At 39.5% G+C, this 24,823-nt stretch overlaps 2 protein-coding genes and 2 long non-coding RNA genes across 4 annotated transcripts in view; 3 read left to right on the top strand and 1 right to left on the bottom strand.

The window, feature by feature from the left end:
• Nucleotides 1–24,823, bottom strand: part of LOC113017716 (NACHT, LRR and PYD domains-containing protein 12-like) — a 1,242,929-nt gene that overhangs the window by 43,272 nt on the left and 1,174,834 nt on the right. The window lies entirely within an intron of this gene.
• Nucleotides 1,438–3,295, top strand: LOC113016599 (uncharacterized). Its single transcript, XM_080296818.1, has 5 exons — nucleotides 1,438–1,725; nucleotides 1,939–2,104; nucleotides 2,190–2,272; nucleotides 2,439–2,618; nucleotides 2,867–3,295. Exons 1-5 carry the CDS (start codon nucleotides 1,522–1,524, stop codon nucleotides 3,005–3,007), a joined length of 774 nt encoding a protein of 257 aa, XP_080152944.1. The 5' UTR covers nucleotides 1,438–1,521; the 3' UTR covers nucleotides 3,008–3,295.
• LOC145423991 (uncharacterized) lies at nucleotides 3,940–7,517 on the top strand. The gene is made up of 7 exons (XR_013904936.1): nucleotides 3,940–4,592; nucleotides 4,749–4,877; nucleotides 4,995–5,246; nucleotides 5,603–5,729; nucleotides 6,669–6,786; nucleotides 7,025–7,101; nucleotides 7,196–7,517. It is a non-coding gene; the product is annotated as an uncharacterized LOC145423991 (long non-coding RNA).
• On the top strand, nucleotides 18,197–24,346 carry LOC113030485 (uncharacterized). The gene is made up of 2 exons (XR_003273588.2): nucleotides 18,197–18,870; nucleotides 22,008–24,346. It is a non-coding gene; the product is annotated as an uncharacterized LOC113030485 (long non-coding RNA).

Raw genomic sequence — 24,823 nt, 5'->3', positions numbered from 1 at the left:
GAATTTTATCAAATGTTGTAACATAGAATGAAATTTATATTTCATGACACTTCTCAACATGATTTTTTGCTATATATTCTGACATTAGAAACACTGGTTGTTAATATACTTAAAATACACAAGTATTTCAGGTATATTTACTGATATTACGGTAGTTATGTAACATGGACAAAATGTTTTCTCACAAAATAAATTTTTCCTCTTTTTTAGCCTAACAGCAACTCATCTGATGATGGATTCATAAGAATCAGGGTCCCACTTGCAACAAATTTTTTTTTCCTGAAAAGGAAAGAATGGACTAATATAAAAAATAAGAGATCCCAAAGAGGATACAAGGGACTACAGTGGACAAATCTGATTTCAGACGGAATACGGACAGTGTTTCCATATTGTTCCTTTGCCTTCAAAAGGCACAGAGTCAAGGCTTTGGACTCAGTAAGAAAGGGCCCTTTCTTCTGGTGTCTGGGTTACTGCAGTTTTGAGGATTGTCCAGTCACTGTCACTGTCACTGTAGATAATGAAGACGATCTAAAGGCAAAAGTCAATTTTCAAGGTCTCGAGTGTGTGCACAACCACTATGAACTAAGAAGAAGACCTGTAAGAGCTCATAAGAGAGATAAAATTGGCCATGAATTGGAAAAGCAATTACCTAGAGCCATGTATCTGGAAACAATGAGCAAAATGGATGATGATGTTGTGCAATCGGGCTGTAGAGATGAAGTTCCAACTCCTCAAGTGTTGAGAAACATAGCCTTGGAAATCCAAAAGAAAAGTCGTCTTCATCATAATGAGATTATGAGTCTCCAGTTAATGGTGGCAAACAAGAAGAACAACCCAGAGGATGTATTGCAGAAAGTGATGTTACATCCAAAAGGTGTTTTTTTATGGTCTTCCAGGAGCATTGAGATTTTCCAGAGCCGCTGTCGGGAGGACATACTTTATTTGGATGCTACAGGAAGTATCATGAAAAAAAGAAAGGGTTCGCCTCCTTTCTATGTTTACGAACTTGTAGTAAGAAATCCACGGAAAACATCCTCTCCCCTACCAGTGGCTACATATTTAACATGTGACCATACCACTGCCTCAGTTACATATTTTTTGGAAGCATTTCTGACTGATGTTGCAAGGGCCTTTGGGCGCAAAGCCATGCGTTCACCTTTAATGCTTATGTGTGATGGATCTATGGTCCTAATGCAAGCTATCTGTTTAGCTTTTGCAAAAAAAATCTCTCTGACACAATAAATCATTATTATAACATCGCTTCGGGGAAAGGAAACAAGGAAGACTTCAAGGTTCCAATTCTTCACAGATGCCTTAGTCATGTTATGAAGAATGCCAAGGAGATCTGTAAAAAGTAGTAAGTGTAGTCCTTTTAATACGGTATTCACTTGTTTGTTTTTTATTGTGACATGTGACATGGCATTTCATTTTTCAATTTGGGAAAACATTATTACTGTTTTGGAAACACTTAAAGACAATTTTTTCTTTAACTGCAGTGCACCAAAGAACTACCATCTTGCAATGCACACTTTTGGAGTCTTCACTACTGCAACTTCCTTAAAAGACCTCACTGACATGGTTCAAAGTGCTGCAGTTGTTTTTGGGAGTCCGTGTAGTGGTGAGAATGTTGAAAAACATTTTCACAACCTTCAGTTGTTGATGCAGAAAGCCAATGTTGATGTTGATGGCAATGACAGAAACTCAAAAGCTGATGAGGACCTGAAGGTAAACTGAAGTCAATTTTTATTAAAACTAAAGGCTAAACTTTTGCCTCTTATATATCTTTTTAAATACTTTGGAATAGCATAATAATCACAAGTCACAAGTAATTTTAAATGTTTTATACAACATAATGTTGGGTTTTTAGATTATAGATATGAAAGATGAGTGCACACAATGTTCAAATCACATAATTATTCTGTTTTGTCTGTTGGCTAGGGAGTCAAGGGAAACAACCTCTTTGGGAGACATTTTAAGAAGCTCATTTCCAACACATCATTGGAGATGGATGGTGAGGCAAACCCTTACTACAGCAAGGGGCTCATGGAGCACATCAGCAAATATCTTCTTCCTTTTTCTGGATTATGGTCTGCAATAATGTTAGGTAAGCCATTTTAAAGTAGACAAGTAATTAGTTTATAAAATGAAATTACACACATCAATATTATTCTAATCTTCAAAATCCAAAGGTGACCTTGGAAGACATGGCACTGGGAAAATGTATGAGCAGTACCACAACAAATACAATGCCTTAAGAAAGATCAAGAGACAAGTAAGACACATGATTTTTAGTATATATACATATTTGTGTGGTGTGATTGAGAAACGGCGGGTCCAGAGGAGTCATCTGTATTGCAGATCATACAACATTGCACACAACAACAATGTGTATGTTTAAAAAAAATCACATTTAATGATTTCTTAATTTGATTTTTCAGAATATTACTGAGAATAATAAAACGCAGGGGATAATGGAGAAGAGCCAGTGGGATCTGAAACATATCCGTCTACATTCGGGAAGGCTCACCAGGCTGGATGACTTTGTTGTCCAGTATCAAATCAGTCACACAGCGCTGCTGAAGGAGTACGAAGACTCAAAAAGAATGCTTCAAAGAAAGGTTTGCAAAATGACTGGCTGATGTCCATCAATGCTTTGCCGTTTCAAAATGGAACATTAAAAAAAAGTCTTCTTGATGTGGTGGGATATTGAGGTGCCCCACGTTGTGATGTTATAGCTTGGTTGCACCTGTGTGTCTTACTGGACATTTTTGTGTGTTTTGGTTTATTGTAAATTAAGGAAAATGTTGTCACAGCCTTTCACTTGTAATTCCTAAACAATGTTCAATGACTCATATTTTTGGTTCAGAAATTTAGAGTGGACGAAGAAAAATGGAAGGAACGTCGCCAAAAAAAGAAGAGGAGATATGTAACAGTATGTCACGATGAGTTGTGTGGCTGTCAGTGGCTGGACCCACGTGCAGGACTCGGAGACAAAACATTAACTTAAACGACGGCTTTATTTGCTGGAGAGTCACCTTTGGACGATACATAAACAACAACTTAAACTAACTAGACAGGAAATGCTGAAGGTAGACGACCATGGATACACACACAACAAACGTGGAGGACGCAACAACTGGCAGGGAAAAACACAGGGCTTAAATACATACTGAGGTGATTAGGGAATGTGAAACAGGAGGAGAACACAGCTGGGACTCATCAGACATGACAAGACAAGGGGCGGCAAAACTCAACACATTGACATAGTACACAGACTTTCAAAGTAAAACAGGAAACTGAACAGGCATGGACTAAACTAGGGGATACAGTGACAGAAATCAAACCCAAGAGAATCAAAACACATCATGAAAACAAAGATAACTAATACAAACAGAAAAACACAGAGCCCACAGACTCAGGACCGTGACACAGTACTCCGCAAGCCATTTCCTTTCAGGAGATCTTCAAAGACGGTATAAAATGTTGCGCAAATTTATCGTTCATATATAAAGACCAATATTTTGCATAACATTTTTTGTATTTCTTGTACACGATATTTATATAGGTTGCTTCCTCTATGGCCCCGAGTTCCCCTGTGCAGACTGGTAGAGTTGAGGATGTTACCTTGGAAACTCCAGAATTCCAGGTAGGATTGACAACTGCTAACATAAAGGATTCATCAAAGTAATAGTAATGCCTTCTTTTTCCATAGAAGATCCTTTCCATGACACAGTAATCAGTCATGGACACGTGTATGAAGGGCAAATCTTATTTATTTACATGTTGATATTCATGTTCAACTCATTCGATGTGAATATCCAGGATTTTGGTTGACTAGTTGTAACCTTAACTTAAGTGGGAGGCACCAAAATTCTAAATGAATGCAGTGATTACATGGTAAATTTTGAGAATAACTAAATAAATAAATATTTTTTCCTCAGTAGAAACTGAATGGGAAAAAGCATTCGGGAACATAGTTAGAGTATGGGAAAATTAACTTTGCAAGTGTTGCCATTACAGCTTTGAGTTTATATAGTTACCAGTGCTCAAGGGTGGCTGTAGCTCAGGTGGTAGAGCAGGTCATCTACTGATTTGAAGGTTGCTGGTTTGATTACTGGCTTCTCCTAGTCTGCATACCAAAAATCCAAGATACTAACCATAAATTGCTCTCCAGTGCATCCATCGATTGTGTGTGAATGTTACTTAGAACACACTTAGAAAAATCTGCTTGGGTGAATGCACAAGTTGTGTAAATCGCTTTGAGTGCTCAGAAGAGTAGAAAAGCGCTTTATAAGAACCAGTTCATTTACCATTCAAGACTTGGAGTGATACATTTTGAATGAATTTTCCAAAGACATATTGTTAATAACAGTCCATAAACCTTTGTTAGAAATAACAAAATCATGTCCAATAGCTGGTAAGATCGTATGTTAAGTGTGTTTTTCTTTAATGAGGAGGTCCTGTCTTTGTGGAAGAAAAGAGACACAGAGGTTGTGGTTTCTGTGCTTCCCTCAACAAACCATGGTACGTCCATAATTATCCGCCACAGTGATTTGCGAACCCTTCGACCACACCTGTGGCTAACAGGCGAGGTATATCAATGATTAATTTAAGCACTCATAACCACAATAATTCGAATGTGTAATGTAATTCAATTAAAAGGACATTATCATGTAATTATTTATCATTAACACAATTTAAATTATATAAATTACATAGCTTTGTGTTTATGAAAATTCTTTACGTAGGTAATTGAAGGGCTTTTTCATTGTCTGGCAAAAAAGGAGCAAAAGGGGATCTACATTATGAACCATTACACAGCGGGCTTGATTTTCTTTGGTGATCGGACACAGCTTTCTCGCCAAAGCTTGCGGAACGTAAGATGACTGTCCAATGTCCATATAATTATGTTCAAATACATTTAGAAAGAATTACTGATTGAATGCTAATAGAATTCCACAAACTGTAAGAAATACATAAATGTTTTCTGACAGGTAAACTTCGATCAGTAGCAGGCCATTGTCACGTTTGTTAACATTAAAAATGTACACTGGAAGTTTCTGGTAAGCAACAAGATTATAACTTTAAAGCCTGTGTATTTTTTTAATGACGATATATTAATATTGTTTTAATGATTTATCTTTGCTACAATTCATCAATGCAGTGAATCACACTGTTTATCTCCTTGATCCTGCCCCAAGTTCATCAGAGGAGGAAGACTCTAAACTCGCTGCACGTAAATTCAGGTACTTAGGCTTCAACACATTTTGTTATATGCAAATAGGCTTTACAAGTTAGTTTACTACAACTGCATTTTTGTAGAAGCTTTTTGTACCTGGCCCCACAATGCGTGTTTCTCTGTTGGCATCCTCTTGGCCAGGTCTCATTTGCAAAATAAATCAGTACGGTTAAATAAAAATTATCAGGTGAACAAATTATTAAGACAATAATTCTGATGGCAAAAGAGCCAAACGAGACAGGCCAAAAAATAAATAAATAAAAAATAAATAAAATTCTCTTTAATTCTGTAAAATATCTTTTTTTTTTAAATTAGGAAATATGACATATACCAAATTGTATTCTGCTTTGTAATAATGTGCAGTGATTACTTAAAAATGAGGAGAACCCGCCACGCAAAAACAGAATGGGTCGACATTAAATGGAAGGGAGGTGTCTTGACCCATCCAGTGCAGAAGGATGGCTTCAGCTGTGGAGTATTAGTGGTGATGGTAAGTGATGATAATATACATTTGTATATAATTTCTTACTTGTTTGCCATGCCATCATGCCATGGTCAGAAGAATATCCACATCCATAACAGTAGCTGTAATAGATATGAATACATCTTAATTCTAAATTTCACAGTATACTGCACAAATTAAGTATATGGTTAATACTTTGGTGCCCTAAGTCATGCAGATTTTGTGACATACTCTTTTTAGGATTTGCAAATATTAAGGCTGCACAGCGATTGCAGATAGTACTTATACTTTAAAGAGAGCAAGTCACCGTAGGGAATTATTTCCTGTGTCATAATGGTGCATTATCAGTAATCTCATTCTCTCACTGAGCACGCTCTGGTGAATGGCTAGCACATCATGATGCAGGTGGTATGTATTGTCCAGCATTGTGGTTAACTTGGAAAACATCCACATCTCTGACAGCACCTTACGAGACTGTAGGGCCACCCTGTGGACTCACTTTATTGAGTCTCTGTGGCACTAGCATAACACAGGTTGCGACTCTCCACAACATTTTTATAGAATGTACTGAGTATTGCCCAACAGATGTTAAAAGAAGTCAGCTGCCCACACATTGGAAGCAGACTATATCTAATAACTAGTAACTAGAGATGTTCCCTATTTCAGTTATTCATCAGCTTAAAAGAATATACATGGCTCTGGCCCTTACTGTAGAGTGGAGTGTTATTTTTAACCCTGTCCATTTTGTTCTCTATGTTTACAAGGTATATCACATAGTTATTCATCCACGATGTCCATTTCAACAACTGAGTGTTAGAAGTTACCTGGTGTTCATAAAGACTTAAATCTATTTATTGCTCTTTGTTTTTCATACTGTTTATGCAAGATTATAAACATCAGAAATTTTATATTGAGCAGAATTGTGTTTTTTTTTTCACAATTAAAATTTTGAGTATTTCTCGGTAGATGTCACGGGCAGTGATGAAAGTATTTCCAGATTTTCCCGTCATGAAATTAAAAACATCAAAAGAGAAAATGGCAGAGTAAAGAAAATTGATGGCTGTGGAGATACTACAAGCATCAGGTTGGTTTGGGGGTGAATAAGAGAGAAAATGTGTGTGTGTGTATATGTATTTTGAATGTATATGTGTGCGTGTGTAGATTGAAATGTATTATTCTGTTAGTAGTATTATTATAGTGCACAATGGCACTTTATGCTGTGGTCTAATCGATAGAAATTTTTAAGTACACAGTTTAACATATGCATGAATTGGCCTTCAATTAAAAATGTCTATCTAATGTGTTTTGATCCTGTATTTTAGTTTTTGACACTAACAGCAACTGTGCCATGTGTTCGCTGACCAAGCCACATGGATCAGGACCTTCAATGATGAACTGGGTGAGTTGGAGGGTATTTGAATTTCTCAAAAATGTGTAAAAGTCTTTGAGTATAAATGTTTTTTTTTTTGCTTTGTCTGTTTAATTTTAAATAGATACAATGTGACAACTGTCAAAGATGGTACCATGAACAGTGCCTTGACATGACCAACAATGACTTTAAAAAAGCAAAGGAAGAAGCGTGGAATTGTCTCCTGTGCTGTTAAACCACAGACTTATTGGATGCTTGTGTCAAAATATTTGAAGACGTACTCTGTTGTCTCCACCAAAGTGATAATTTGAGCAACATAATACGGTGAAACGTTTTCATACATATTTCATTCACATTTCCGTGATGTTGTCATTTACCTTTAAAGCACCTTTAATGTTATCATGACTGCACCTTTTGGAATTTACAATTTACTCTCCTTGTATTGAGCTGTTTTCTGGGTTTTGTTTTCCAAGATAAACAGATTTACCTATGTTACTTTTATGAAAATAGTTATATTTCATAACATTACAAATACAAAGAAAAGATTGATATGGTATCACTGTGGGGCTGTATACTGTTGATCTAAGGTAGAATCACCCTGTGGAAACAGGAATCTTCCATTTTAGAGCATTTTGAAATCAATGAAAGTTAGGTCAATTATGGACAATTTGAAAGGGCTTTTGTTTTTGAAAGCAAAATCAGAATGACTTGATATTGATATGGTATCACTGTGGGGTTGTATACTGTTGATCTAAAGTGGAATTACCCTGTCGAAACAAGAATTTTTCATTTTAGAGCATCGGTCACTCAGGCACAGCTGGCTGCCGGCGGAGCTCACGGGCGCGTCACTGCAACTCCCCCTGGCTTCTGCTCCGCGGCTGCTGAGTGAGCCCTCATCTGGGACTCTCCTCAGCTCTTTCTGGGACAGTGGCGCGGCTGCCCCTCTGTTGGTCTTCCTTGGTCTCTTGTGTTCTGGGGGCCTCTGGATGTCTGGAGTTTTGATCTCCTCCATACCTGCTTCATGCCCTGGAGGACGGGGCTGTGGCCCCCCCACACCCTCTAGCAGATCATTACATGAAGGAACCTTTTAAAAAACAAAAAACAAGCGCGTCCATGCTCACAGGTGTACACACGGGTGATCACACCCACAAACTACACCCTTTTTGGCTCCTACCTCAAAGCACACTGTGTTCTGTTGATCTTATGTGCTGCACAATAATGTTTAACATTTAGTATTTACTGTCATATTCCCATATATCATTGTGATGTTGTTTATTCTATTACTCTTGTTCTCTTCTGCTTGCTTTCTTTTTTCTTTCTCAGCAGGTGATCCAGGTGATTGATATATGCATTTTTTTTTCTTTCTCTGCCCGTTCTGTTGGTTTTTGTCTTTTGCCCTTCTCCCCCGTCCCTCTTCTCAGCTGTTTCTCTTTCCCAAACGGGACAGGCAAAAAAAAAAAAAAAAAAAAAAGGAAATACGACTTTTGCTTTTAAGAGCATTATGAAGTCATTGAAAGAGTAGTTCAAAAATGAAGATTCACAGGGCTTTTACTTTGAAATCCAAAATAAGATGGCCTTGATAGTGACAGGGCACAATTAGGGTACAAGGCTGTGTCATATAGATCGTTCATTAGAGTTTGTAAAATAAAAAAAAGCCTAAATTATATGTTATTATGTTCTTAACATATCTGTTAACTCACTCGAAGTTGGCTTTTATTTTGAAATCCGGTTTCCACATCCATTCCCGTAATACTTTGAATACGCAAAAACAAACTCGAGGCTGGCTTGACTGCAAGTCTCGAATTGGAGGCTGGCTTGACACCAGTAATGCAGCCTGACTCAATCCTAGATGTTCAGCACACAGAGACACAGAGGTGCCATTTAAAGTTTAGTGTTAACCTGAGTCACTGATCATTTGCAGTATTACAGAGTCTGGCAGTCTTTGCATGATGCACACTACACTGTACGTTTCTAGCTGACTCTCAGGTGTGACAGGTGTGCCAGCAGGAAAGAGTAATAATAACCTGCATCCTGAGGTTTGTCATGCAGGATTAAAGGAGCCAGGCTTTGTTCACACAGCTAGGATTGTATTTTACACTGACCCTGGGTGAGTGTAAGTATCATACAGTTTAAACGAAGCACTGAAACTTGCACATATTTATTACAGATGCACTGAAGCTAATCGAGATATTTGCTGTCAGTCTGTGGCTGCGATTAAACACTTTACTGAAAACTTTTTTAACTAGTAACTTCATCAGTCATGACAGAAGCTAATATTTCTGTGCTAACATCGTTTAAACAGTAACAGCTTTCCTCTAATATAAGCTAACGTTTACACCGTAACTTTAAGCTAGCACCATAAAGACGGTAAAACACGTAATAATATCTACAAATGCATCTTAAAGCTGTTATATTAGCACTCGGTGTATTACTAAGATAACCACATTAACATTACTGACACTCGCTGACTTTTAACCCTTTAAGACCTACCATAGAACCAAGTCCGCCAGAGCTTATATTATATTTTTACATGCTGTGGAGCCATTTTTGGGAGCATTTCAAGTTGCTATACATCAATACAAACATTATAGCCCAGATTTTAATAATATGTATTCATTAAGTGCATAGTAATTACATAAATTGCAAAAAAGTGCAATAAACTACAAAAAAATTGAAAATCGTTTTTGATTTTTTAACATATATTTGTAGTTAGAGAAATTTAAGAGGCTTATCCCTCAAAACTGTAAATACAAAAAAGTTGCACAAAATAGTTTCCCACCACAGGAAATTTATTTTGAGTGTCTTCGTAGTTTTATTTTTGAAATACACCAAATTTTATACACTGCAGGAAAAACGAAAATAAATATTATACTGCAAATTTGCAAAAAAGCAGCATATGCATCAAAATAACCTATTTCCAGCAGTGCAATATGAGTCCTAAGCATCCCAGAAACGACACAGAAAGTCATAAAGTCAAAGATAACTTTTAAAAAGACCAGTATAGGCCCTGAGGCCCTGATCGCAAAAAAGACTACATTTCCGCGAAAATGACGTCACTTCCGGTTTCGGGCAGGTAATGGCGGAAATGCAAAAGTTCGCGCTGACGTCTATTCCAACGTAGGAAGTGTTATGGACAGCTGATCGGATCGGTAAAGCGTGTTTCTGGAATATTATGTTTTTGTTCCTGCAAGCGCTTTTTATGCAGTTTTTGCAAAGCTTTATGTGGAAGGAAACCGTGACCTAGGACAAGCTGATGGCATAAGATGTAAGTACAACTCCTCCGGTTTCATATGCAAAAAAAATATTTGCGCTAGCTTACGTGGTTGCAGTGCTACTGGGATTTAAAAATAGTTACGCATAACAGAGCGTTCCCGCTCCGATCGGCTCTAAAGGGTTAATAGTCATTCTATAAATGCTGTCCGTTTAAATGGTTTTACCTGTACACACTGCATATCCACCGGATTCCAGCCAGAGTGGATTCTGGAGTCTTCCACGCTCCTGTTAGTGATCCTCCATCTGGATGGATGAGAACAACCTTCTGAACAATCTAGCAGGAGATGGCCCATATCTATGGGACTGATTTGTGCTAATAACGCCCATTGTATGGACTGATAACAGCCGAAGCGGGTGAATAAAGTCACCCAGTAGCTAGCTGTGCCATTACCCAGCATACATCACTCCCTCCGTAAATGCAATAAACGATACAAAAGTATTGTTCTACCTGTTTTTCAGGTAGTTGTTTACATTATATAATTTGTTGTGTTCTGTATACGTCACTACAATGTGATTTGGAAAATGTCTAAATATACCGACAACAGGCACTTCCGTGGCAATCTCTTCAATCGGAGGACCCTTCACGTCAATTCCCGACGCGAGGGGGGTACCCTGCGCGTCCATAAGTGAAGCAGAGGGAGCCTGACCATGCGTCACACGTTTGACGAGTTGGGAGTGAGAACCTGTTGTTCATCCACATGTAAACGGCGTTTTGAATCACCGAAAACTGAGATTTTTTAAAACTCCTTTTTTGCGTTTACGTGTAGACGAGGAATACAGAGTTGGTCACGCAACGTCAAAGATATGTGCCTTTTTTTCACGTCACGTGCGCGCATTATTTTTTACATGAGATGAATTGCAGAATGGCAGATAGAGACAAAATACTGTTAATCTGACTATCTGCAGGTTTTACACACTTACATACACACATGCAGTTACTGTCCCTCCATTTACAAAGGCAGAGGCGTCACGGTGTGATTATCTTCCCTTTGGTTTCACCTGCACAAGTGCCGAGGTAGGTATTGATAGCAATGTTGAATATTATTACACAGGAAAAAACAACTACATGTAAAATATGCTTCACCATATTTTCTAGTCTTTGGCTTAGAATGAAGTTGGTTTGGACATATATTCAGCGATGCTTCATCTCCTGCTTTGCGTTTCTGTGGGTGCGCCCAATTTCTGTGGGCACAAAGTGTTAAGTGTGAAACAGGGCAGATCTGTCGTGGTCCTGAGTCATTGACCCAGTGTTTTGAGTTTGTTGGTATTATTTTCCAGTTTCTGCTGTTTTGTATTTGTTCTTAGGGTTTGAGTTGTGTGTTTAGTGTTTCTATTGTCCCTACCTGTGTCTTTCCTCTGTGTTCTGTTCGTGTCCCCAAGTTGGTATTGTGAAACAGCCTGTGAGTTTCCTGTTTTACTTTGTAGGTTTGTGTCTCGTTATGCCCATTAGTTCCAGCTGTGTCCCCTCCTGTCTGCCTGTGCTCCTCGTCGCATCGTCTGCGTTACACTCACCTCTTCCAGGCTCGCACGCTCACTCCTCTTCAGCCACTCACCCTCACACCGTTACACTCTCATGCCAATCCAGCAACAGGCAATCCACACAGGGTCAGGGACGCGTCCAGGAAATCTAGGTACAGGAAAGAACAGGTCAGGAACTCTAATGAACAGTACTGAGAATCAACTCAATGATTTAGCACAAACTGAGAAGACTCAACAAATCACCAACCTGTGGCCTAGAGTGTCCTGGTGCCACGTGCACTTATGGACACTCTTATGTTCGAACATGGTGTTCGTTATGGCCAAGCTGTGGTTTGCACAGAAGTTCAATAACAAAACACCACTCGGGTTCAGGTCCTGGGGTCCATTCCTCCCAATCACGCCCCTCCAGGTTTCAATGTTGTTGCCCACATGAGCATTTAAGTCTCCCAGTAGGACCCTCCAGTGTCCCACCCAGGGACTCCAAGAAGGCTGGGTACTCTGAACCCCAACCCGGAGGCACAGATAACAAACCCTCTCATCCACTGGGAGAAACCCCAACATACAGGCAGCAAGCTGAAGGGACACCAGGATACCCACCCCAGGCCGCCGCCTCTCACCAGGGGCAACTCCAGACTGAGACAGAGTCCAGCCCCTCTCCAGGAGGCTGGTTCCAGAGCCCAAGCCGTGTGTTGAGGTGAGCCTGACTATATCTAGCCGGTTCCTCTCAACCTCACGCACTAACTCAGGCTCCTTCCCCACCAGAGAGGTGACATTCAATGTCCCAATTGCCAGTCTTGGGGTTTGGTTCGCTCCTGGACGGCGCTCACAATGCACCCAACACACATTAGTTGGTATCAAATGAGCACAACTCATCATTAATCCCACTCCATGGTCCTTAGGGTGGCACAGTTGCTTCACTCTCTCCTCTTATTCCATTAGAAAGCATTCTGTATGTCCCTAATATAACTGAGAACTTCAATAAAATCTCTGAATCTAACAATATAAAAATGGCACTGAGTCTGTGTCTGCATTTGTGTGACATTAATGTTCCACTTTAAGTTGGAGGTTTTGACTCCCACTTTTAACTCCTTCTCTTAATGTGGACGATCATACAGCTGGCTTCTTGAAAGGGGGGTGGGTGGGGGGCACACTACAGCCAAACTACACAACAGGACAAATGAAAAGAACAATCACAACTTCTCCTGTATCAGTGTGTTGCAGTGATTGTTTAGTTTTACTATCACTCAGTGTTTCTCATCAAAGGCAGTGCAACTGTCTGTGACACTGTAGCACTCTGTCAAGATTGTTGCACATTTGTGTCTCCTTTATAAAGTCAAACAGGATTTTGAATTGTCTGACATTTGCACGGGAATCTGGAGGAGGGAGACGGGCCTTCTTCAGTTTCCTAAGAAACTGTAGTAACTCTAACTCTACTCTAAGAGAGAGATCCACTAATGCCTCGCACCAACACAAACTGGGTTCTGGAGTCAAAGAGCTGTTAGTGTTTACAAATCGAGCGCAGCGACAGGATTGTGTGTCAGAGACAGAATCTCAAAGATTTTTGTGACCCTGATGAAGACCCAATTCTGGACATTCAAACTGTGTTATTAATGTTTTTAACATCTACAGATCATTATCCAGATATTTAATACAAATAAGCATATCTTATTTTTGTGTTTTATACATTTGAACTCACATCTCCTGTGTTTAGAAAACAGCAGAACTTTTGTAATTGGCCCAAAAAACGAACCATGTCTGTAAGCGCTGTTTTGAGCCTTTTAGCAAATCTTGCCCTAAACAGCCTGTTGCTGTTACAAAACAGAGGAAACATAGTGGAGTCTAATTGTTGCACCGTGGAGCTCAGCTGAACTCAGTTCTGGGAGTTGAAATCAACAGAAAGTGTTTCATTTGACACTGAAACAGTTTCTTTTCCATCCATGAAGGAAGCTTTTGTATTTCACTCAGCAAAATATACAGTCTGGACTGCACAACATTTCAGACTGCATGTGATCTGTGCACAAAAACATCGAGCTTCATGGACACACGCAGGTCCTGCTCCACTTCCTGCTGTTGCCATGGCTTTGCTCTCGTCTTGCATTCAGTCTAATTACAGCTTCTTATTCAAACTCTGCACGTCACTAATTCCTGGTCTCTCCTTGTTGAATACTTTTTATCTTCAGCTGTCCTTGAAATCATTGAAAATCATACAGTTATGTCTATAAGACTTTGGACAGAAACAACTTTCTCTAACTTTGGTTCTGTAAATTACAACAATGAATTTGAAATGATACAACTCAGATGTAGTTTCAGCTTTAATTCAGTGGGTTGCATTAAAATGTGAGGAACTAAAGCATTTTTTAGAATTATCCTATGGAGCACCGCAGGATGTGCTGTATCAAGCATGCACCGGGACGAAGGAAAGACGGGTGGACTTCCTGGTGGAGCTTGCAAGAGAGCTGGCTCACTCTCATGTAGCTGGGAAGAAGGCAAGAAAAGAACAGTTGCTTCGGACACAACCCTCCACACCTAGTCCTGGAAAAAGAGCCATGTGTCAGGTCAAACACAAATGCAAGAACAATCATGCCACTGTGCGATGTGTTCACTGCTACAGATACACATGTGGTAAATGCAGACTACAGATACCATGGCAGTGCCAGGATTGTGAGTGATTGCTGAAAATGTTGAAATGTACTCACTCGCTTTTTATTATTATTTGTAAATATGTGTACAAATGGTTGGTTTTTTTGTACTGTTTTTATCAATAAATCTCAGCAACAGAGGAAATACACCCACGTGTGTTGATTTCTCCCTAAGATGGCAAACTGAAACACAAGTTTCCTTGTGGCTCAGGAAACTAACCACTCCAAGTTGGTGACTTTTGGAGATTTATTTTCCTGGATGATTGAGAATGCATCAAGACGAACACAAAAGGAAGTTCACCGCTTTTAGCAGCTCCCCCCCAGACAAACAAAGAGGCAGTTGGCAGTTAGAAATCAGCAATCATTCACACACCCCCACTCCCCTCCAGAATTCTCAGGTAACAACCTAATTTACATATGAATGACTAGCCAATTTAGCTTCCACTTGGCTGAAGCTAAAGCCTAGCTAAAAGCCTACCAGCCATTTGGCAACTCAGCCCATCACACGTCCACGTCTCTCCTTGTTTCGTCTTTTATTATGAAAGAGTTGTGTTTCCATGTTCAGTGTGTTTCATTTTGCTTCCCCTGTGGTGTCAGGTTCATTTGTGTCAGCTGTGTTTCCACTTCCCTCCTTTCTCTTCTGTGTATTTAAGTCCGCTGTCTTCCTCTGGGCAGTGTTGGTGCGTTTTCCTCCGTTCACGTTATTCCGGGTTTCAGGTTATCTCCTGATTCTGTTTAGGTCCATGTTCATGTTCATGTTTTTTCATCAGAGTTTCTCGCATGCACCTCCTCGGATTCATGTTCATGTTTTTCTTGTCATAGTTGTCATAGTCATACCGAGTTATTCCCAGGATAGGTTTTAGTTTTAGTTTCCACTCCTGTTTGCTGGGCCTTGTTTTGTGTTCGTGTTTTTCAACCTAATAAATGGTTTGTTTTTTGTTAAGATTCAGTTCCATCTCTCCCTTGTCTGCTTCCGGGTTCATATTGCAATCACATCAGCCACAGTGACAATAAACTTATTTTGATTTTTAACTTTCTTTATTTTTTCAACAATATTATGTATATATAAACATTTTGCATCTTACAATATAAAGCCTGGATCCTGCACATATTGCACTTTGAACTTGAACTGTGTTGTCTGTTTATTGGAGATTGTACTACTTGAATTCATTATCCTGGTGATATAACACATTAATTCTCCATTTGGAATCAATATAGTATATAATACAGTATCTGTCTATCCATCTATATAGCTATTGAATTGAACTGGAGTGAATGGAAGAGAATTAAATAATGGATTTCATGTTCATGTTTATCTATGTTGTAACAGTGGCGACTTGAGACATCTGTTTGGCACTATATGAAGAGAATTAAATAAAATTTAAATGAAAATGATATTAACTGTATTTATACATTTTATATTTTTGGATGAGACACTGTCAGTGTGCTGTTATATAACTCAGGTATTTTTAAGGCCTGACTGGTGGCATTGGTGCCCATTGCTTTACTGTGCTGTTGGATGTGTATGTGGGCTATCCCTTGTACCTGACATTTGATTGGGCATCACTGTGTTGCTATGGTATGATCCTGGTAGTTGTTGTTAATAAAACAATAACAAATTCAAATTCAAACATTGCTGCATTCTTCTGTCACTGAGGATTCCAAACCTGCACTCAGTCTCCTCATTACTTTGGTATTGAACAGACAAACTTTGGAGCTCCTGCAAACTTTATTCACAAACTGCAAATATTTTACACAAATCTGCGACTGACAACAAGCACAGAGACTTCAAACAATCACTGAAGTAAGGACTGAAAGATTTACTTTAAAACAATAATGATTAAGACCTTTTTCGTGAGGTTGTTTTCCCTTGATTGCCAGCTGTTACTGTTTTTATCTTCATATCTTTCATATTTGTCCACCTGAACAATGCTTTAATGATACAGTTTGAGAAGTTTGATATCCAACTGACTTGAAAATGAAACTGACAACTGTCCTGTAATCTTACACAGAGAAACCAAATCCTGCGTCTTTGCCTTGACAGACGCCTAAAATGGCTCGAGCTGTGGTAAGTTACCCTTCACTGTGTCTGTTTCTAAACATTCAATCGTGTGAATTTTTAAAGAAAAATCCAACAACAACAATAATAATATGTAACAGAGCAAAACGTCAGATGACTTGAATGTTCCTCTGCAACACAAAGTCAAAGTCTGCCTCCTCCACAGGCAAAGGAGAAGCTCCCACGCTCATCCAGTGCAGACCGTTGTGCTCTGGACAATGAAGTTCCCGCTTTCATGTTCCGACCTATCAGCGCACCTGCATGTGAGCTCCTAAGTCCACCACCTGCTGATGCCAGCTTTCAGTCGAAGGACACAGACAAGATCATGCATCCAGATTTGAAAAACGATCGTTCATCCCTGGATGATGAAGTGACATTTTTCATGTGTCCTACTGATGTTCCTCTGCCTCCGAGACCTCCACCCACTGCAGAGTTAGGTCTCTGCAGAAAGCGCAGATATTCTACTGCTTTTTCTGTTAATGATGAAGAGGAACATTTGATGCCCAAACGCATGAGGCTGATGAGTTCTGATGTACCAGTTTCTTCAAATCCTCCACCTGCTGATGCCAGCTTTCATGCAAAGGACACTGACAAGATCATTAATCCAGATTTGAAAAACGATCGTTCATCCCTGGATGATGAAGTGATGTTTTTCATGTGTCCTAGCGATGTTCCTCTGCCTCCGAGACCTCCACCCACTGCAGAGTTAGGTCTCTGCAGAAAGCGCAGATATTCTACTGCTTTTTCTGTTAATGATGAAGAGGAACATTTGATGCCCAAACGCATGAGGCTGGTGAGTTGGGATGTCTCTAAGTCTCCAGCTGCTGAGAAGGAGTATGTTTGCTTTACGTGTCCTGAAGACAAGAGGTCTGAGTTACCTCTCAGCTCCCTCCAAGGCCATCCACCATCACAGGTCAATAATAATGACACTGACCAGTGTACCATTCTGCTGCCTCCTGAAATCCCAGTGCCTCCACCCACTGCAGAGGTAGGTCTCTGCAGAAAGCGCAGATATTCTACTGCTTTTTCTGTGGAGGATGAAGAGGAACATTTGATGCCCAAACGCATGAGGCTGATGAGTTCTGATGTTCCAGTTTCTTCAAATCCTCCACCTGCTGATGCCAGCTTCCATGCAAAGTACACTGACAAGATCATTAATCCAGATTTGAAAAATGATCATGCATCCCTGGATGATGAAGTGACATTTTTCATGTGTCCTAGCGATGTTCCTCTGCCTCCGAGACCTCCACCCACTGCAGAGGTAGGTCTCTGCAGAAAGCGCAGGTATTCTACTGCTTTTTCTGTTAATGATGAAGAGGAACATTTGATGCCCAAACGCATGAGGCTGATGAGTTGGGATGTCTCTAAGTCTCCAGCTGCTGAGAAGGAGTATGTTTGCTTTATGTGTCCTGAAGACAAGAGGTCTGAGTTACCTCTCAGCTCCCTCCAAGGCCATCCACCATCACAGGTCAATAATAATGACACTGACCAGTGTACCATTCTGCTGCCTCCTGAAATCCCAGTACCTCCAAGTCCTGCCCCTGTTGGAGTTCTAGAAACTGTTGATTTTCCTTTTGTTGATAATTAAATACGTGTTTGTGGTAATAAATACATTTTTGAGCAAATACATGTTGAGATGATTCGGTTGCTTATGATGGTTATAATTATCTGTCAGAGTATTTTTGCTTTCTAAGATTTTATTATTCATATAATGATCAGCTAAGAGTGTTTATATTTCTGTTCTGTACTCAACCAGCTGCATATTTTAATTGCTGGCTCCCTACTTTATAACGGAAACTGCTTGCCTTCACATTATCAGTCTTTGCCTTCACATTGTCACTGTTTGCCTTCACACTAGCAGGAAGCCGCCACCCACGAGTAAGAAACAACCTTGTAGAGAACACGAAGTTTTTTGATAAACCACACCTGTTTTCTTGACAAGATAAGGATGATATTTCCTTTTTTGTATGCTTCATGATGTGTATAAATAAAGCCAGACTGCACCAAGGAGGTGTGTGAGTCTCTCCCTGAGTCTCTCACCCGTGCACGTTTAAAACTGCTCTAAGTGTCTGAGTGATATTTCATTGCATCTGAGTACTTTGATAATAGAATATCTTTAACATTTAATTGGTCCTTCGAGCCGGAGTGGACATTGATATTTTTTTCAATGCTCCAATAGGAGACCTTCGTCAAGTCCTGACGTCGTGAGAAGCCCACGCTGTCGACTCTTCTCCAGGCAGAGGATAAAGTCCAGAGACGTGACGTTCGGGTTCTGGCCAGCGTTCTTATAAGAGGTCCACGACTTCAGGGGTTGATGAAGGAAACCAAAGCAACCACACAATAACTCAGGTGAATATTTAGCACTCACTCACATCTTGCGCAAAACGACTGAGGCAACCTGTGGTCTGTACATTAAATAGTTTCCCGTCAATGTATGACAGATTAATTAAGTAACATTCTCGTCTGAAAAAGGACTGGTAGAGGTTACAGCTCGCCTGAAAGAGGGCTTGGAGCAAGTTTAATGTCAAAATACGACAGGATAGTAACATTCTCGTCTGAAAAAGGACTCGTAGAGGTTACGAAGCAGCTCGCCTGAAAGAGGGCTTGGAGCAATGTAGAAAGACACACTGTTGCCCAGAATAAAAAACTCATTACGCGTATAATCTGTTGTTTTACTGTTTTGTTGGTGGAGTAAGTTGATTTTACAGCACATTAAGGAGGCTGAACTACTCCACCGAATTGTTTACCGTTGGTTGCTCGAGTTCTGGTGGTACGGGAAAAGGTTGTGTTTCATCACATAAAATTGACACCGCTTTCAAGGCTAGCTTGAAAGTAGAAGGCCGTGTCAATAGCCTCTCCCATTCCTCGTGCCAGAGAAAGCACCACGGGTGTGTATGTGTGTGTGTAAACGCAAATATATTTATAAATAAATAAATAATAATAACAAGAGGAAAAAGAAAAATGGGTAATAAATCAACAAAACTCACTGCTGACGAGCAGTGGCTAGAGAAAAATGTCCAGGCGCCGGACAAACTGCAGTGACTGATAAAACCCTTATTAAGTGAAAACTAGAGATCAAAGTAGTTTAAAAAGGTTGGAAACAGACCTCAACGAATAGATATAAATATAAGAAGTACAAAAATAAAATAAATAAAGACAAAATTACATTAGAACTTATTTTTAATGTATTGAAACTAATAATAGGAAGGATAACAACCTGTAAACTTATATTAACAATGAAACATAGTTGGTAAGACGTTCATGCCCAGAATGTATAAAATAAATAAAAGGAAATAATTCACACGAAAACCTTTTAAATAAAATAGAGAGATGCATAAGGTACATTAAGGCTGTGTCATTGGTCAGCCAAGGAAAGTGTGTGAAAAGGTAAATGTCTCCAGCTTGGGAAAAGGTGAAGCTGCAGATCACCCGAAGCCCTTGATGGACACAAAATAAAATATAAAATATATAATAATAAATTGCTTGGTTAGACATGCAACAGAAAGAATGAAAGTGACCGAAGGTTGGATCTGAGATGAGGCAAACAGAAGACCAGTCTAAAAAGTAGGCACAAACCTGTTCAGAGAAGAAGCAAATTTGTACAGATTGGATGAATTCTAAGTTATCTGTTTGCTGAGTAAGATGATCCCAACTATTAAATTGGCTCAGTAGTAGTATAGTAATATACACTTTTATATACACTGATAAAATGTTGTAATATACTGTTGTTATTATATGGAAAGAAAAAGATGATAATAATAAGAAGTAACCTAGTCAGTATGATGTGAGATGGACAATTGTTATGAAGTAGTCTGCATCAAGCTTAAGGTTTGCTCAAACTCAGTATAATGACATAGGAGATGAAGAAAATAAAGGAAATATCTAAACTACTTAGGTGCATAGAGGCACTTGACATGCTTGAAAACCTGGATAAAATATTACTGAGATATAGAGCACATCTATAGTAACAACTAATAAGCCAAACCCTGTAGACAACAGCTAAAGTTACAGGATTGTGAAGCTGAATTAAATATGTGGACACCGCTAAGTTGATGAGCATGTTACACATTTTCTTTTATTTTTTATTTATTTGTTTTTAGAGCAGAAGCTGCATAAAAGCCAACACATGCAGCTGTCTGTGAGCTCAGTTTTCCCTCACATGTCTGCTCTGTTTCAGTAGCAGCATTTTTCTTTTTGGGTCCTGACTCATGTATGTTTTCGGTTTTGTTTGATTATTTTATTTTGTTGATTTGGAAACAAATTCGTGACAATACTTGTTTAAAATATGTAAGATGTGTGAGATGTGTGAATTCTTTGAAAAACTAGAAATTATCTAAAAATGCCTCAAGTGAGAATGTAATGTTCCATCTATAGAGAAGAAAAAAAAAAATCTTGCTGGAAGTGATCACCTTGCCAAAACAATTGGCACTGTGCACATGTGGAGCACATCAAAAAGACAATTATATTGTCACAAAAGGAAATAATTTTGCAGAACAAGCAGCAAAACAGGCTGCAAACAATCGGCAGAGCTACTAGAAACCAACTACTGCCTACAAATACCACTTGATGTACTAAAAACCGAACAACAAGCTGCAACAATCACTGAACAAAACAAGTGGCTGAAATGTGGAGTAAACTGAAAGATGACTTAATGGTCTGTGATGGAAAACCTATATTAACAGAGTCATTACACAGGACAGCGGTTGTAGTGACACATGAGGTAAACACCTGTGTCAACAGGAGGGAGATATAGTATAGATAAACAATGCAATACACACTATAAATTTTGAAACTTTAGCGAATAATTTGTAAGAACATGCCTATTCTGTCAAAAAAACAAAAAACAAAAAAAACAACACAACTCACAAGGAAACTTAAGACCTAAGAGAGGCTAGTTTTCCATACAATCCACATGGATTTTATTGAACTTAACGAATGCCAAGCATCAAGATATGCTCTAGTAATTATAGATGTATTTTCAAAATGGCCAGAAATCTATCCAGTAAAAAGAGCAGATGCAATATCAGTGGCAAAGTGTTTATGCAATCACTTCATCCCCACATATGGCATTCCCAGTCTGATAAGGTCAGACAATGGAACACATTTTGTTAATGACATCATCAGCAAAGTCTCTGAAGCTCTAGGATTTAGCATCAAACATCACTGTGCATATCACCCACAAAGCGCAGGATTAGTGGAAAGAACTAACGGCACAATAAAACAGAGATTAAGAAAATGCATGGAAGAAACAGGAAGACCATGGCCTGAATGTCTAGGCCTAGTAAAGATGTGGATGAGAATAACACAAGGTTCTCAGAAACTTACACCTTTTGAAATCATCCACGGGAGAGCGTTTCCATTGCCAATTACCAGTGAACCTATTAATAAATCAATAAGGGAAACTACCCTAGCAGAATGGATGACTAAACTGTTTGAAAATAAAGAGATTGTGTTAAACAACCAACTGCCGAGTGATTTCTCTCCAGTGTCTTGCAGGTTACAACCAGGTGATTGGATCCTGATCAAAGTACTCCAGAGAAAGAATTGGAGTTCACCAAGGTGGGAGGGCCCATACCAAGTCCTACTTACCACACCCACCGCCTGCAAAATAGCAGAAAGACCATCTTGGATCCACCACAGCCACTGTAAAAAAGTGAGTGACAATCCAGACGCTTAGACGCCGGCTCCCCTGGCTTCTAGGTGATCTATTGGTGAAGGGAAGGGCTGATTGGGTATATCCCGCCCTTTTTTACTTCTCGCCAATAGTCTACTCACCAGAAGTCTAGGTGTGCCTGGTCATCATGAAGACACTTGTCCTCCTAGTGGCCAGCATTGCGCTCCTAGTGAGCCTACTAACACTCACCCAGATGAGAGGAAATAAACAACACCACCTGCAAAAAAGATGGACACATGATAATTCGCATCTACGTGACCTGAACCAAGACCATAACCACCCATGGATGAACAACGCGTGGTATAGATATGTGTATGATAGAACACGCACCGACAACAGCACGGAATGCTATGTATGTTCACATATGCCAACAACAGCCGTACACGCAACAATATATGGAAAGGCACCTGAACTTGACGAAGCGATGTGTGTGTGTGTTCAACAAAGCAACAACTGGCAATTGCACACGCAGAGATTTGATGGCAACAGGACTGACCCTAAAAGGTCAAAGCACAAAGAAAGAAGACCTAATTCCATGGTGTAGTGACACAGACGTCAAATGTGTCACGAAACCACTTTCACAACGACGTATTCTAATTGAACAGACAACCCCTTGTGCCTACAATCTGACGAACTGGAACTACACCTGCAACGAAAAACATTGGGTAAACGTCAAAGCCAACAACACAAAAAACAAATCATTCGCCATAGTTTTGCCGCCGGACATACAGCACCCAATGTGTTTCAACTTCTCCGATGGAAACAGGAAACTTGGACGAAACCGCAACTGCACACAGACACTTGACCTGACCCAATCCAAAGGAATACACACCTTCAAAAATGGAACTTTCTGGGTCTAGGGAGCCGCTTGGGCCTGCGGGCCTAAAACCTACTTCATGCTCCCACCGAACTCCACCGGTCTGTGTGCACCAGTACTAATTTCAGACCACACCTTCAAGATCACAGCAGAGACACACACGTCAAGAGCAAAACGTGAAGTTGCTGAAGTCACTGAAGTAATGCCACATGACTCAGTCTATGGATCAGATGTGCCCAAGAACTTCAAACTATGGACTGATGGTCAGAAAGTCCTCCACTCCTTGTTCCCTTGGGTAGGAGTTGGGAAAAACATGCTGAGGATCGAGACACTTGACTATCGATTTGGACTGTTTCTAAATGCTTCAATGAAAATCAACAAAGCGCAAAATGAAGAAATCGACGCAATACGCATTGTAGTGATGCAACACAGAGTCGCACTAGACATGATTCTAGCTGAAAAAGGAGGTTTGTGTGTATTGTTTGACACTACATGTTGTACATACATCCCAGACAACATACACTCACAAAACATGACCGACGCTTTGAACACCTTGAGAAAGATTAAAGATGCTGAACAACAAGACTATGTCACAAGCACTGATGATTGGTTGACATGGTTACTAGGTGGTTCATGGAAGTCCCTTCTGATTAAAGGACTTGTTGGAATAGCATTTTTGCTTTTACTGTTATGTGTTTTCACAACATGTGTAGTACCCTGTCTGAAGAAAATGGTATCAAACATGGTGACAACTTCTATCAATGCTTATGTGATGACGTCTCAAATGGAAGAAATTTTGAAAGATGATCCATACAGTAATGTTTAGTTTAATTGAACACAGGACTGTTTTATGACGTTCAAACCGAAAATGTTTAGACAAGAGGTTATGAACTGACAAAAATAACAGTACTGTCATGTGAGAAATCTAAACAACAGGAGGGAATGTCAGAGTATTTTTGCTTTTAAAGGTTTTATTATTCATATAATAATCAGCTAAGAGTGTTTATATTTCTGTTCTGTACTCAACCAGCTGCATATTTTAATTGCTGGCTCCCTACTTTATAACGGAAACTGCTTGCCTTCACATTATCAGTCTTTGCTTTCACATTGTCACTGTTTGCCTTCACACTAGCAGGAAACCGCCACCCACGAGTAAGAAACAACCTTGTAGAGAACACGAAGTTTTTTGATAAACCACACCTGTTTTCTTGACAAGATAAGGATGATATTTCCTTTTTTGTATGCTTCATGATGTGTATAAATAAAGCCAGACTGCACCAAGGAGGTGTGTGAGTCTCTCCCTGAGTCTCTCACCCGTGCACGTTTAAAACTGCTCTAAGTGTCTGAGTGATATTTCATTGCATCTGAGTACTTTGATAATAGAATATCTTTAACATCCTGAATTAGAAGAAGCTGATAACTATTGCATTAGTTAAACTGATTTGCATTACATTAAACTGCTGACTTGTTGTGAATGAATGATATTGTTTTATGATGCATTATACTGCTGAGTTATAAGAAATACTGTTCGCAGAAAGTTATTGTCTTATTTGTCTGATTAGAAGAGAACAGAATATACTGGAGTTTTCTGCCCCATCTCAGCAGGAGCAGATAGACGGGGAGCCAAGGTCGTAGCTTAGGCGCTGTGTGAGAGAAAGCATGTGAATGTTTAGGCTTTTTATGATAAGGTGGAGGCACCAGAGGCTATAAGAGTTTGAGCAATGCTCCACCATTTTGAGATCTGAGGCTGTCTGCATCAGTGTCCATCTCCCACGCGTGTGTTCATTAAAATCATCGTTTGACTCAACCCG

Source organism: Astatotilapia calliptera, chromosome 23 (genome assembly GCF_964374335.1).
Source record: "Astatotilapia calliptera chromosome 23, fAstCal68.1, whole genome shotgun sequence".
NCBI lineage: Eukaryota > Metazoa > Chordata > Actinopteri > Cichliformes > Cichlidae > Astatotilapia > Astatotilapia calliptera.
The sequence above is the reverse complement of the archived record's forward strand: the minus strand, read 5'-3'. Positions and strand labels throughout refer to the sequence as shown.